Raw genomic sequence first — 13123 nt, forward strand, 5'->3', positions numbered from 1 at the left:
GGGGTGTTTGCTCCTGAGTGCGTCTGTGTGTATCTTACGCGTGTGTGTATGTGTGTCGGGGTGAGTGCGTCTGTGTGTATCTTACGCGTGTGTGTATGTGAGTCGAGGTGAGTGCGTCTGTGTGTATCTTACGCGTGTGTGTATGTGAGTCGAGGTGAGTGCGTCTGTGTGTATCTTACGCGTGTGTGTATGTGAGTCGGGGTGAGTGCGTCTGTGTGTATCTTACGCGTGTGTGTATGTGAGTCGAGGTGAGTGCGTCTGTGTGTATCTTATGCGTGTGTGTATGTGAGTCGAGGTCAGTGCGTCTGTGTGTATCTTACGCGTGTGTGTATGTGAGTCGAGGTGAGTGCGTCTGTGTGTATCTTACGCGTGTGTGTATGTGAGTCGAGGTGAGTGCATCTGTGTGTATCTTACGCGTGTGCGTGAGTTGGGAGAGCGGCAGTGTAGCGGTGGGAGCGCTGCGCGATGATCCCGGCGACCGGAGTTTGATTCCCGCTCACGGCCAACATCAGTGATGATCGTCTGAGCCGGGCATGGGCCTCCCCTAGGTCGACTCAGCTTAAAATTAGTACCTGGTGCGCTGTGTATAATTATCGCCATTGGGGAGACAAAGGCGGTCGGGCTTGGTGTTGTCCACCCACCCTCTCGTGTACCGTGCCGGCCTTCATAGGTGCTACTCGCTAACATCACTTGTCCCAACAGTCTGTGGAGGCTATATGGGGGATCTTTGTCTTTGTAGGGTGTTCGTGCGTGGACGTGGCAGAACGGTGGCGCTGTGGTTAGCGCACTGCGCAACGAACTCGGCGCCCCGAGCTCAATTCCCACTCACGGCCAACACCGGTGACAAATATCTGAAGCGGTCCTGATCCTCCCCTAGGTCGACTCAGCCTCAAATGAGTACCTGGTGTGATGTGTAAACATCGCCACTATGGAGACAAATGCGGCTGTGCGTGGTGCCGGCCACCTACCTCGTCGTGTTCCGTGGCAGCACTTGCACCAACAGTCTGTCAAGGCTACACGGGGCATCTTTATCTTTGTTGTGGGTCGCGTGGCGAGTCGCGTTTTGTGTGTAAGTTGAACTTCATACGGAGCCAACCGCGCGAATCGGAGGTGCGGGGGAAGGACAACAAACTAAACACAAGAAGCAGTCATAAATAAAGTATCGATTTAGATTTAAAAGTGCATAGCTCCAATGGCTTCCTGATATCGGAAGGAAAAGCGTTCCAGACGGCCGCAGAAGCGCATCTGAAAGCGCGCGATGCGGTTACCATCTTTGTTTGATGGCCAGCCATTGTACATGCTGGTGTTTTATGTTTAGCTTACACACGTTATATATGACACATATCATAAATTATTGCTACACAATGGAAGGCGGGAGGTGTGGATCGTGGGGTGAGCAGGGCTGAGGGGAGGGGGTCTCTGTCTCGCGTGTGAGCGCGCGCGAGTCCGCGAGTGAACTTTGCGTAAAAGCCGCGCCACGGCTGCTCGCGGCGCGGCCTCACCCAGTGTGCCCCATGCGCATCGCAGTGCGCATCATCATCATCATCATCCCTCATTGCATTAGTGGCGCAGCTATCGCGTGTGCAAGCGCTGCAACTACCCCGGGACCCCAGGAAACGGAGGTGGTTCCAATGGAACGGGGCTGAGAAGGGTGGGAAATGGAACAGGAAGCCCCCAATGATTTCCCTCGCACCAGGACCGTGCCAAGCGCGCGACTCCGCTGCTCCTCTTCCTCCTGGTGCCTCTCCATTATTCTCGTTTGAGCGCGTGTGTACGTGCGTGTCTGTCTGTACGTGTCTGTGTGTGCATGTGCGCGCCTTTTCCTGTCTGTGCGTTTGTGTGCTTGTGCGCGCTCGACGGAGTGTGCGTGTGCGCATGCATCGCGCGCGCGCGTGTGAGTCATTCTCCTTGCGTGATACTCTGTCTCTCGAGTTGTCTCTGCAGGGTATATGTGTGTTCACGTATCTGCGCGTGTGTCTCCTGTGTATGTCTGTCCTGTGTGTGTCGCGCTCGCTCGCTCGCTCTGATATGGCCGCGCGCGCGCATGGGAAGTGCGTGCGCGTGTGTGTGAACACAAGGCGCACTCGCTCCGAAGTGGGGCCATATGGCGCTCGCCCGCTCGCTCGCTCTCTCTCTGAAACGGCGCTCATAATAAAATACATGCAACAAACAAAAAGCGATTGGGTACACACACACGGACACCCACAGGCACACACACGCGTACAACACACGGGCGGGCACACACACAGGGGCGCGCACGAGCACTAGAGACGCACGCTTCTCGGCACCCGCCCCCTCCTCCCACCACCGCGAAGATAAGGGCCGCGGCAACGTCTGCCTCCACACCTGGACCCTTTCGGAACCCGTACACGAAGGGGGCGATAAGCCCCGGACTCCAGAAGGCCCCTTCGTGCACCGCGACCTCGTGTCCCGCGCGCACGGCGCAGCCCCCCACCAAAACCCCTCCCCCCTCGCCCCCCCCCCTCGCCCCGTGTTTGGCGGCGCGTGGTGGGGCTCCACGCAGACCCCCTTCGGGGCTTCACCATCGCCTTTCGCCTCGGGAGTACCCCCTGACCACGTACGGACCCGAGAACGCAACCTCCGGGTGGTGCGCAGGGGGGCTGGGGCGACGGGGGTCCCTGCGCGGCGCTTCTCCGACGAGGGCCGATTCTGTTCCCGGGGCGCGCGCGGCTCTGGGGGGTCGTGGTGGTGGCCCGGCTGCTGGGGGGTAGCTGTGAACCTGACCCCTCGCAGCCCGAGAAAGGGGTATGGACAAGGGGGTAAAGGGACGAGGGGGGAAGGGGGGGGGTGGGGGGTTGGGTTGGGGGGGGGGGTCTGTCCGCGCCTCGTGCCGCACGGAGTCATCGCGCGCTGCGCGGTCGCGGAAGCGCCTTTATAATTATTTCAGCGAAACCGCGCGGGCCAGGTGGGGTTTTTCTTCGCCTCTCCAGCTTTTGTTTGAAGGGCATTTGAAGTGGCCATGCAGACTTTCTGGGGGGGTGGAACTCGCGGACTTGAGCCGGGGCCGTCCCCGGCTCCGCCTTGGCCCCTCTCGGCGGAGCCACTCCACCCCCTCCCTGTGCCCGCGCCGCGTGCCGTGCGCGCACGCGTTCCTTTTTTGTATTTTGTGTCGCTTTACAAAGAAATAAAACAAATAACAATAAAACAAAATAAAACAAAAACACGAGAGAATGGCAAAGAAAACGAGAAAGAAGCGAGCGCGGTACGAGTGGGGGTGGTCGTGGGTGGGAGTGAATCGAGAGAGAGGGCGAGAGGCGCAGACACAGAGAGGAGCGCACACGTTTCAAATTCAAGGCCACAATGAGCGAACCTCTCGTGCTACCATATGGCCGTGCGCATTGAGCGCGGAGCGAAACGGGGGAGCAGAGGACCCCGGATTCGCTTCCCCTCCCTCCTCTCCCACCGGGAGGGTTGCGGCGCGCGAGGCCCCGGTCACGGAACGAGGGCGCGCGGGCGCGCGGCCGCGCGGGCGAGCGGGCAGGCCGCGGTGTCCCTCCAAGCCGAGTCGTTCCCGACGGCCTGTTGGTCAGATTAGGGGAACCGTCCATTCAATTCGCTCCCCCCCCACTCCAGCCACGTCGTCATGAGTTTTGCTCTACGATGGTGTTATCATCGCATCGACGTAAACTACCGCGACGCTGCTGACTCCGTACCAAGCCTGCTGCTCGTGCGCTACGGTGGAGTTACAGATTCCGCCCTCGGCGCAATCGGCATTCGAGTCCCCTCGTTGCAGGGAGACTCAGCAATGCCGGCGCTCTCTCCACACCGCTCTCTCCCTCTCTCTCTCTCTCTCTCGGCCGTATTTGGACGTTTCTGGGAGTGTTCGGACACCGACGGCACCCACAGCGGTTGCGCCCCTGCGGAGGTCCCCTCCCTTCCTCGCGGGACAGGGCGACTCGGCTACACCGGCAGGCGCCGTGGCTGTGCAGGGCGCGGGGCTGTACGGGGCGCCGGGTTGTGCAGGGCGCGGGGCGCGGGGCGCTGGCTGGGATGCGCCCGGCCCCTGCGACCGGCTCCTCGCGGGCAGCGTTCACGGGGCTCGCCGGGGACCGCGAGAGATAAGCGAGAGGCAAGGGAGAGGCAAGGGAGAGTCAAGGGAGAGGCAAGGGAGAGGCAAGGGAGAGGCAAGGGAGAGGCAAGGGAGAGAGGGGGAGGGGGAAGAGCGCGTGGCTTTAGAGAGGCCGTGGACTCAGCTGGAAGTCCACTGAGCCGTTGAGTTCTCGCGCCGTCCAATCTCGAAAGTCCCAGATCGATTCCCGGTCGCGGCGGTTCGGAAATGGTTAAATTAACGTCGCCAGCCCTCGCCCCGTGAATGTAATCGGAATATGTCATGGGAGTCACCGGCGGTGGGGTAAAGTGTGGGTATCATTTATTCTGCCAATTAGATTGGTGTGCGTCGAGAGAACACAGGGTGTGCCACCAGGTGTGCCACCAGGTGTGCCACCAGGTGTGCCGCATCGAAGGGGCGGGGGAGTGAGAAGGGGGTTGGGGCGGTAGGGAAGCTGGGGCGGGCGGGGGTCCGGGGCTGTGGTCGAACTTCAGCGTCCAGGGGACCCCGGGCAGGGCGCGACGGGGCCGGTCACACGGAGCGACGCCTTCTGCGTCCGTGCCTCGTTCGAGTCTCGCGCGCCCGCATCACGCCCACGTGGGTGTGACGCGGGTGTGTGGGGAGCGGTGGTGTAGCGGTTAGCGCGATGTGCTTCGAACCCGGCGACCCGAGCTACATTCCCGCTCACGGCTAACACCAGTGACCATTGTCTGAACCTACCTCGGGCCTCCCCTAGGTAGACTCAGCCTCAAATGAGTACCTGGTGCGGTGTGTAAAATCGCAACTGGCGAGACAAAGGTGGTAACGCGTGATTCTGGCCACATCACTTCCCTTGTGCCAGCATTAATAGGTGCTCTTTAACAGCACTTGCCCCAACAGTATGCTCACATTCTGTGCGAAGGGTCTTTTTACGACTATTATTTTATTATTATCACTCGTGGCTACCCAGGAAAGCCTCACTGAGTCGGTCTCGTGGCTAATTTTTAAGCGGGTCCTGCCAAGTTTTCAAAGTAGCAGATGAAACTAAACTCTTTTTTTTTACTAAGTAAGGCCCACTGAGCTATGTAGCTCTGTCCAGAAGCGACCTGGCCACAAATAATAGCTCAACGAAGTGGCTTATCACGTTGGAAATTTATAGCAGTCAAATACTCTAAATGCGTGATGTTGATTCTAAATGTGGAGGGAAAAACCGGAGGACCCAGAGAAAAATCCACGCGGCCACGGGGAAAGAGACACCACAAACTCCAGATATACAGGCGTTAGAGTCGGGGTCGAACCTGCGACCTCAGGTATACCAGGCGAGGTAGTTAACATCTCACCTCAACGAACCATAACCCTATTACGCAAATAATATCCCTAACGTTACGTAAAACTCTAACCCACAATAATAACCTTAACACCCTAACGCCGAACAACACTGATGGTATTCAGGGTACCTCTCATTGTTTAACACTAACCCGAGTTCAAAAACGAACCTCAATCCGCTTATCCCAACACGGATATTCATCCTGACTCCAAGCTTAACTTCAAGCCGAACCTCTAATCCCAAGCCTCACTGAAACGTGAACCCAATACCGAATCGTAACAGCTCGAACTCCGACTTTAACTTTAACCGGGACTCGAACCCTCACGCTAAGCTCGGGAGTGCTGCCCGCTGCTCGCAACTGAAGGATGCGAGTTCAAATCTCGATTGGGGGTCGGCTCAGCCCATCATCCTCCGGCCGCCGCACCCGGGGTCGATAAGGTCGATAAAGTCAGGATTGCTTTGTTGGTAAGTCAACAAAGGGTTGTCCAATGAATAGACTCGCCCCCGCCATATGAATGTGGAATTACTGCACCGGCGTATGGCTGTGAACAGGAGATGCGCACCGCCTCAGTGCTCAAGTGAGCAGGAAATCAACTTCCACGAGCGGCGAACTTAAGCTGAACCCTCAATGGAACCCTAAACACCCCAGCCTACCCCTACCCCCACCCCTACCCCTACCACCACCCTACCCCTACCTCCACCCTACCCCTACCACCACCCCACCCCTACCACCACCCTACCCCTACCACCACCCTACCCCCACCCTACCCCTACCACCACCATACCCCTACCCCTACCACCACCCTACCCCTACCTCCACCCTACCCCTACCACCACCCTACCCCTACCTCCACCCTACGCCTACCACCACCCCTACCACCACCCTACCCCTACCACCACCCCACCCTACCCCTACCCCTACCACCACCATACCCCTACCACCACCCTACCCCTACCTCCACCCTACCCCTACACCCACCCTACCCCTACCACCACCCTACCCCTACCTCCACCGTACCCCTACCACCACCCCACCCCTACCACCACCCTACCCCTACCACCACCCTACCCCCACCCTACCCCTACCACCACCATACCCCTACCACCACCCTACCCCTACCTCCACCCTACCCCTACCTCCACCCTACCCCTACCTCCACCCTACCCCTACCCCTACCACCACCCCACCCCTACCACCACCCTACCCCCACCCTACCCCTACCACCACCATACCCCTACCCCTACCACCACCCTACCCCTACCTCCACCCTACCCCTACCACCACCCTACCTCCACCCTACCCCTACCCCTACCACCACGCGCGCTGCGTGCCTGCTGGGTTTGGCAGCTGGGATCGGGCCGTGCATCTCTGTAGGCAGTGGGTGGGGGGCGATGGAAGTGGTCAGGGTGGCGGTGATCGTGTTGCTCATGATAGCGGTGATGGTGGTGATGATAACAGTAGTTTACAAGAAGCGGTGGTGTAGGTGGTGGTGGTGGTAGGGGTAATAGTTACGATGATGATGATTGCGGTGGTGTAGGGGAAGCGGTTCTGCTGCTGCTGGTTGGGATGCTGATGATGGTGGAGTACTCGACATAGGGTGTGATGATGGCGCTGTGCCACTGCTGGTGATGATGCTGGTGATGATGATGATGGTGGTATTCTTGGAGATGTTGATGACGATCGCGCTGGTGATAGTGGAGAGGGTGGCAGGTTCGTGTAGTTCGGGGAGAGATTTCTGTCCCGGGATGGACCGCGGGGGAGGGCATTGGGAAGACGTTTTCGGGGGTGAGCGTACATATGTGGGGGGGGGGGGGGAAGAAGTGGGGGAGGGAGGGGGGAGCGGGGGGATGGGGGGGAGGGGCATAGGGAGGCAGCAGAGCGTGTCACGCGCTTTGTTTGGCGCGCGCTCCCAAACCCGATGCCCGGAGCGGCTCGCGCGCTTCCATTAATTAGAGACACGCGCGGGGCGGACAGCCCCTCCCCCCCGTCCCCCCGCCCCACCCTCCCACCCTCCCCCCGCCTCCCTGCACTGCGACAATAGGCTAACATTATTATGCTGATAAGATAAAGCATTTGGCACAACAGGGGTGCATGGGGGAGTGAGCGGGGAGCGAATCGGGCGGAGGCGGTGTGTGTGTGGGGGGGGGGTACGGATTGGGATGGCAGGGGTAGTGGAGGGGTTGCGGAGGGGAGAAGGGGACCCCACGGGGATGGTGGCGAGTTGGGGAGGAGGGGGTAGTGGGGGGATGAGTTATCCGCGAGCACGTGTGAAGTGGCGCGCGCACGCGTGCGCGCGCCGGGGGGTAAAGAGGGGCAGGGAGTAGGGGAGTGTGGGGGGGGCGTGGGTTTTTGGAATTGTGAGTGATGGGCAGAAGCGGACGGGCGGGAGGGGGGGTGGTTTGGTGGGGGGTCTGTGGGGGGTGCGCGGTGATTCCGCTGCTAATGCTGTCGCCTCGCGTGCGCGCGCGCCCCGGGTATTTAAGGCGCCCGGTGGAGTCGCGTGCCGCACAGAGAGGAGGAGACGGAGGAGGATAAGAGATCTTGGATCCACGTGACTGAACTCCCCGTCTTGAGCGCCGCCGCAGCAGCACAACTACCGAGGTGAGGAGAGAGACGCGGCGAGACCCCTGTCCCGTGGAGAACCTCTCCGCCTTCACAGCCACGTCTCCCATGCGGCACCTCTCTCTGTCTCTCTGTCTCCCCGTGGCCCTCTCGCCCAGTGAGACAACGCGCTCTGTGATCCGGCGTCTACGTGCGTGGGATCCCCTCTCCTCTACTCAGGAAATCCCTCTCTTCGCGAGACACCTGTCCCAGTGAGACCCCTCTCCCTGTTTTGTTGTTGTTGACATTATGTAACTTCCCACGGCTGTCTGAAGTCCATCCAGTAGTGGTCTGCGAACTCTGTGATGTCAGATCTCTGATGCGGTCTCTTCCGCTGTCTCTCTCTCTCTTTCTCTGCTTCTCTTCTCTCGCGATCTCGACTCCGGAGGCGATGTTGTCTCTCGCCTTTCGTCCGCTCTTCCCACGACGCGTGCTGTCCACTTCCTGGTTGCGTCTTTACCTTGAGCAACTGCAGCCGCAGCATCGCTCACCCCTGGCGTCTTTCCGTATTTCGCAAATCCCCTTACCTCTCTCACTCCCAACACACTTCGTTCCACAGACCTCTCCCTGAGACCTCTTCCCAATCTCGAAACGCTTGTTTCCCACACGACCCCTCTTCTCATGACCCCCATTCCCCATCGAGATCCCTCTACCCATGATCCTTTTCTCTCCCGGCCAAATGCCCCTGCCCCAGATCCATCCCTGCCTCCGAGATGCATGCTCTGCTCTTCATGTTCTCTCTCTAGCTATCCGCGATTCTGCTCGTAGCCCTCCCTGAGATCTCGCTCGAGCCACGCACCTTCATCCCTGCCTGTGCCCCCGCCACGCGCCGCTGACCCCACGTCTCATCTCCCGTCCTCTCCCCCCAGGATGTCTCCCATCACCTTCGGCTACGAGAAGCTCTACGGGCGCGCAGAGTCGAGCCTGGGCAGCGGCTCGGACGACGACAGCAGCAGCAGCAGCAGCCTCTGCGGGGGCTCGATGAGCCTCTCCCCGCACGACTCGCTCGGGCTACTCTCCCCGTGCTCTCCGGGCTTGGCCTGCGACTCGGAGCCACTGAGGCTGCTCACGCCCGAGCGCGAGGACGCCGCGCGGCCTCGCGGGAGGGCGAGAGTGCGCAAGGGGAGGCGCGGGATCGGAGCGGGAGGAGGCGACGTGGGAGTCGGGCTCACGGCGGTTCCGGGGGTCGTGAAGAGGACGCGGAGGATCAAGGCCAACGATCGGGAGCGCAACCGAATGCACAACCTCAACGACGCCCTGGACGCGCTCCGCCGCGTGCTGCCATGCGGTGGCGAAGCGGAGGACCTGGCCTCCATCAGCAGCTCCAGCAGCAGCAGCAGCAGCTCCAGCAGCAGCTCCAGCTCCAGCAGCAGCAGCAGCAGCTCCAGCAGTGGTGCCGGGGGCGACGCGTCCAAGCTGACCAAGATCGAGACGCTGCGCTTCGCCTACAACTACATCTGGGCGCTGACCGAGACTCTGCGGCTCGCCGACTTCGAGCTGATGACCTCCGCGGGGTCGCACGGAGCTGCGGCGGCTGCGGCCCCTCCTGGGGCGACCCCGGCGGGGGGCCCCCTCTGTGGCCCCCCAGGCCTCGATCATGCTCACGGGCACCTGCAGCAGCAGCAGTTTCAGCTGCTGCAGCAGCAGCAGCAGCATCGAGTGGCGATGGCAAGAGCTCTAGAATTCATCTGACCCCCTTGAACTGTCGTCATCACCACCACCATCACCGTCGTCATCAGCTTTGGTCAATCCACTGCTGAATGAGGAAGACCCCCCCCGCCCCGCCCCCATCGCAAACTGACGCCACCAGCGGTCACGATCCTGCGATGCAGTAATCCGCGCCGGCGCCTGCAGAGGGACTCGTCGCATCGCTCCGACTTTACCGGTGGACGTCCTCCCGGGGCGGACGCGGTCCCATTCCTGAACTCGACTCCTTACAGAGACTCAACCAACTTCTCTTTGAGAGGCAGAGCTGGGGAGGGGGGCTGGGGGAGGCTCTCGTCTCTGCCAAACTAAACGTTTCGCTTGGGCGTTCGTCCGTGTCGCCCATACCTCGCCCGTCCTTCCATTGATTCACTATCGCCGGTAATTGCCTTAAAACAGCGCGTTCCTCGATGCGTCGCGCGCGGTGCTAAGCTAACTGCTGGAGACGTCTGTACACGCGCTAGAAGTGTGTTCACCCGCGACTCGCGGAGAGAGTCGGAATATTTGTTTTGTACACACGTATATTTATTTTATTTAGGGCCACGGCCGTCCGGCACGAGCACAGTGCCATGTAAAATGTCCATCGTGGGCGAGCGGGAGCCCACGCGGCCTCGATGCCTCCATCGAGGAGCCCTGCTTGTTTTCTCATCGAGATTGGACGCGGCGACGAGTTCGCGATGCACCTCCTCGCCCTCTCCACACGCGCACTTTGCTCTCTCTCTCGACGAGCCGACGGGGGCCGGGGGGGCGGGGGGGGCGGGGGGGGGGGCAGGGAGGGAGTGGGCGGGTGAGAGATGGGGGATCGGAGATGAGAGACGTGTGGGGAGGGGGGCGGGAGGATGGAGGATCAGAGGGTGGGAGCCTGGGGGGGCTGTGTGTGTGGAGGTGGGGGGCGGCAGGGGGGGGGGTCGTTTAGTCTTTTGTGTGGCGAGCCCGGGAGCGTTGGAGGTTAAAAAGTAATTTGTTGGCGGCGCGCGGCACGGAGGGAGCGTGACCAATCAGCATTGAGAACGAGATTCACAAAGGGACCCCCCCCCTCGGCCCCTCCCCCAGCCCCCCCCAACCCCCGCGCGTCCATCATTCGCTCTACCCCCCCCCCAACACAACCCCTTCTAAAATACACCCCCACCCACCTCCCTCCATCCATCTAACTCCATCCATTTCACCGCATCCACCCCACCCCATCCATCCCACCATCACTTCACGTCTCGCCCCTCCACCCCTTCTCCCATTCTCTCGTCCTCATCCATCCCTCGATCACTCCCCATGCAGACCTCCCATCCATCTCTCTCCATCCCGACTTCTCCCAGCCGTCACTCCACTCTCATCCCGAGTCCCAATCTCTCTCGCGCTCTCTCTCGCTGTCTCTCTCCCGTAGTCTTAGAAGTAACACGACGCCCACTCTCCTCCTCCTCCGTTTCGCCTCCTCTGCCCGGTCCCTCAATTTGTCCGCATTAACCACGCGTCAGCGCCCGTTACCCGGAGCCTGCCCGAGCCGCGCGCGTGCACGCGCGTGTGTGTGCGCGTGTGTGCGTTCGTGTGTGCGCGCGCGTGTGTGCGCGCGCGTGTGTGTGCGCGCGTGTGTGTGTGTGCGTGTATGTGTGCGTGTGTGTGCGTGTGTGTGCGTGTGTGTAGAAAGTTGTAGTGGCTGCGGCTATCGCGCCGAGCCACGAACCCCCGGCTCACGGCCACCAACCCCAGTGACTATTATCTGAACCGGTCCTGGGCCTCCCCTAGGTCGACTCAGCCTTTAAATTAGTACCTAATGTGGTGTAAAAAAATCAGCACTGGGGAGACAAAGGCGGCCGGGCATGGTGCTGGGCATCCACCCCCTCGTGTGCCACGTCGGCCTTCATAGGTGCTCGATAACAGCACTTGCCCAAAATAGTCTGTTAAGGTTGTACGGGGGATCTTTGTCTTTGTGTCCGCGTGGGAGCGTGCACAGCAGTGACCGCCCCGGCGCTCTCAGGCGCTTCCTCTCTCTGCCCCGATGTTTACGTGTAAACATTCCTGAAAGAGACTTCTCGGCCGAAACGTTCACACTTTCACCTATGATGGTGTGACGTGTGAGTATGATGGTTGGAGCACGTGCTGTTGGTGAGCACCTATTAAGGCCAGCTGTTTATAAGAGTGTGTGTGTGTATCTATGTGTATGTGTGTATGTATGAGTGTTGGCGCAGTGGTTAGCGCGCTGCGCTACGAACCCGACCATCCGGGTCCTGTGCCTCCCCTAGGTCGGCTGAGCCTCAAACGATAGCCTGGTGCAATGTGTAAACACCACCACTAGGGAGACAAAGGCGGCCGGGCTTGGTGCTGGCCACCCACCCTTTCGTGTGCCGTGCCGGCCTTCATTAGGTGCTCGCTAACAGCACTTGCCCCAAAAGTCCTTTAAGGCTATACGGGGGATCTTTGTGTGTGTATCTATGTGTGTGTGTAAAGATTCAGAGTTGTATTTTTACACGAAGATGAAGCATTTGTTTAGACGATGACGCTTGTCCGAATGTTGATGCTGTATTTTATTATCTGATCAAATAAGAATTAATTATATTATTAATAATAATAATAAAAAAACATTTTTACACAAAAACTCTTCTCAGTCGTGGCTCCACGTTATTCAAGGGTCAGCGCTGAAAGCGCGGGGAGCAGGTTTTACACCACACACCATACACAACACCACACACCATACACACTACACCATACACAACACCACACACCATACACACTACACTACACACAACAAACACCACACACTACACTATACACACTAAACCACACACAACACCACACACCACACAATACACACTACGCCATACACACTACACCACACACCACACCATACACACTACACCATACACAACACCACACACCACCCTACACACACCACACAAAACACACCACATCACACCGTACGCTCCACATTACACCACATTGCACGCCACACCGCACCAATGCCCCACACACCGCCCCACACACCGCCCCATACAATGTACAGCGCCACAACACGCACTGCACGGTTCGCGAGTCAAAGTCACGGTCGCGATTATTTGAAAATGAGCGCTGTATGTAGCGGCCTCTAGTGGTTGAAGGGAGTTACGTGAACCATTATGTACTACTCAGACGACACAATAATGTCATAAGAAAAACACAAAACGAATGTTCGGTCACGTGTTCATCCATTAAGGTCGCTAGGGGTGCTCAAAGGTCAGAGAGCTGACTGGGACACCGCTGGGCAGCCCGGTCACCAGTGGTTCGCGCAGAGACACACAGAGACCCATAGAGACCCATAGAGACCCATAGACTCACACAGAGACCCATAGAGACCCATAGAGACCCATAGACTCCCATAGAGACCCATAGACTCCCACAGAGACCCATAGACTCCCATAGAGACCCATAGACTCACACAGAGACCCACAGACTCACACAGAGACCCATAGAGACC

The 13123-nt window shown here is 59.3% G+C and overlaps 1 protein-coding gene across 1 annotated transcript in view; it reads left to right on the plus strand.

The window, feature by feature from the left end:
* The window catches only part of LOC133350486 (putative lysozyme-like protein), a 19303-nt gene extending 8904 nt beyond the window's left edge, over nucleotides 1–10399 (plus strand). Inside the window, exons 2-5 of the mRNA XM_061564825.1 lie at nucleotides 2617–2766; nucleotides 3912–4101; nucleotides 7860–7977; nucleotides 8847–10399. Coding sequence (XP_061420809.1) covers nucleotides 2617–2766; nucleotides 3912–4101; nucleotides 7860–7977; nucleotides 8847–9669 — 1281 coding nt within the window. The 3' untranslated portion in view covers nucleotides 9670–10399. The remainder of the gene's footprint in view (nucleotides 1–2616; nucleotides 2767–3911; nucleotides 4102–7859; nucleotides 7978–8846) is intronic.
* Nucleotides 10400–13123: the final 2724 nt, after the last annotated feature.

Source organism: Lethenteron reissneri, chromosome 34, assembly GCF_015708825.2.
Source record: "Lethenteron reissneri isolate LAM-NWPU_2019-01 chromosome 34, ASM1570882v1, whole genome shotgun sequence".
NCBI lineage: Eukaryota > Metazoa > Chordata > Hyperoartia > Petromyzontiformes > Petromyzontidae > Lethenteron > Lethenteron reissneri.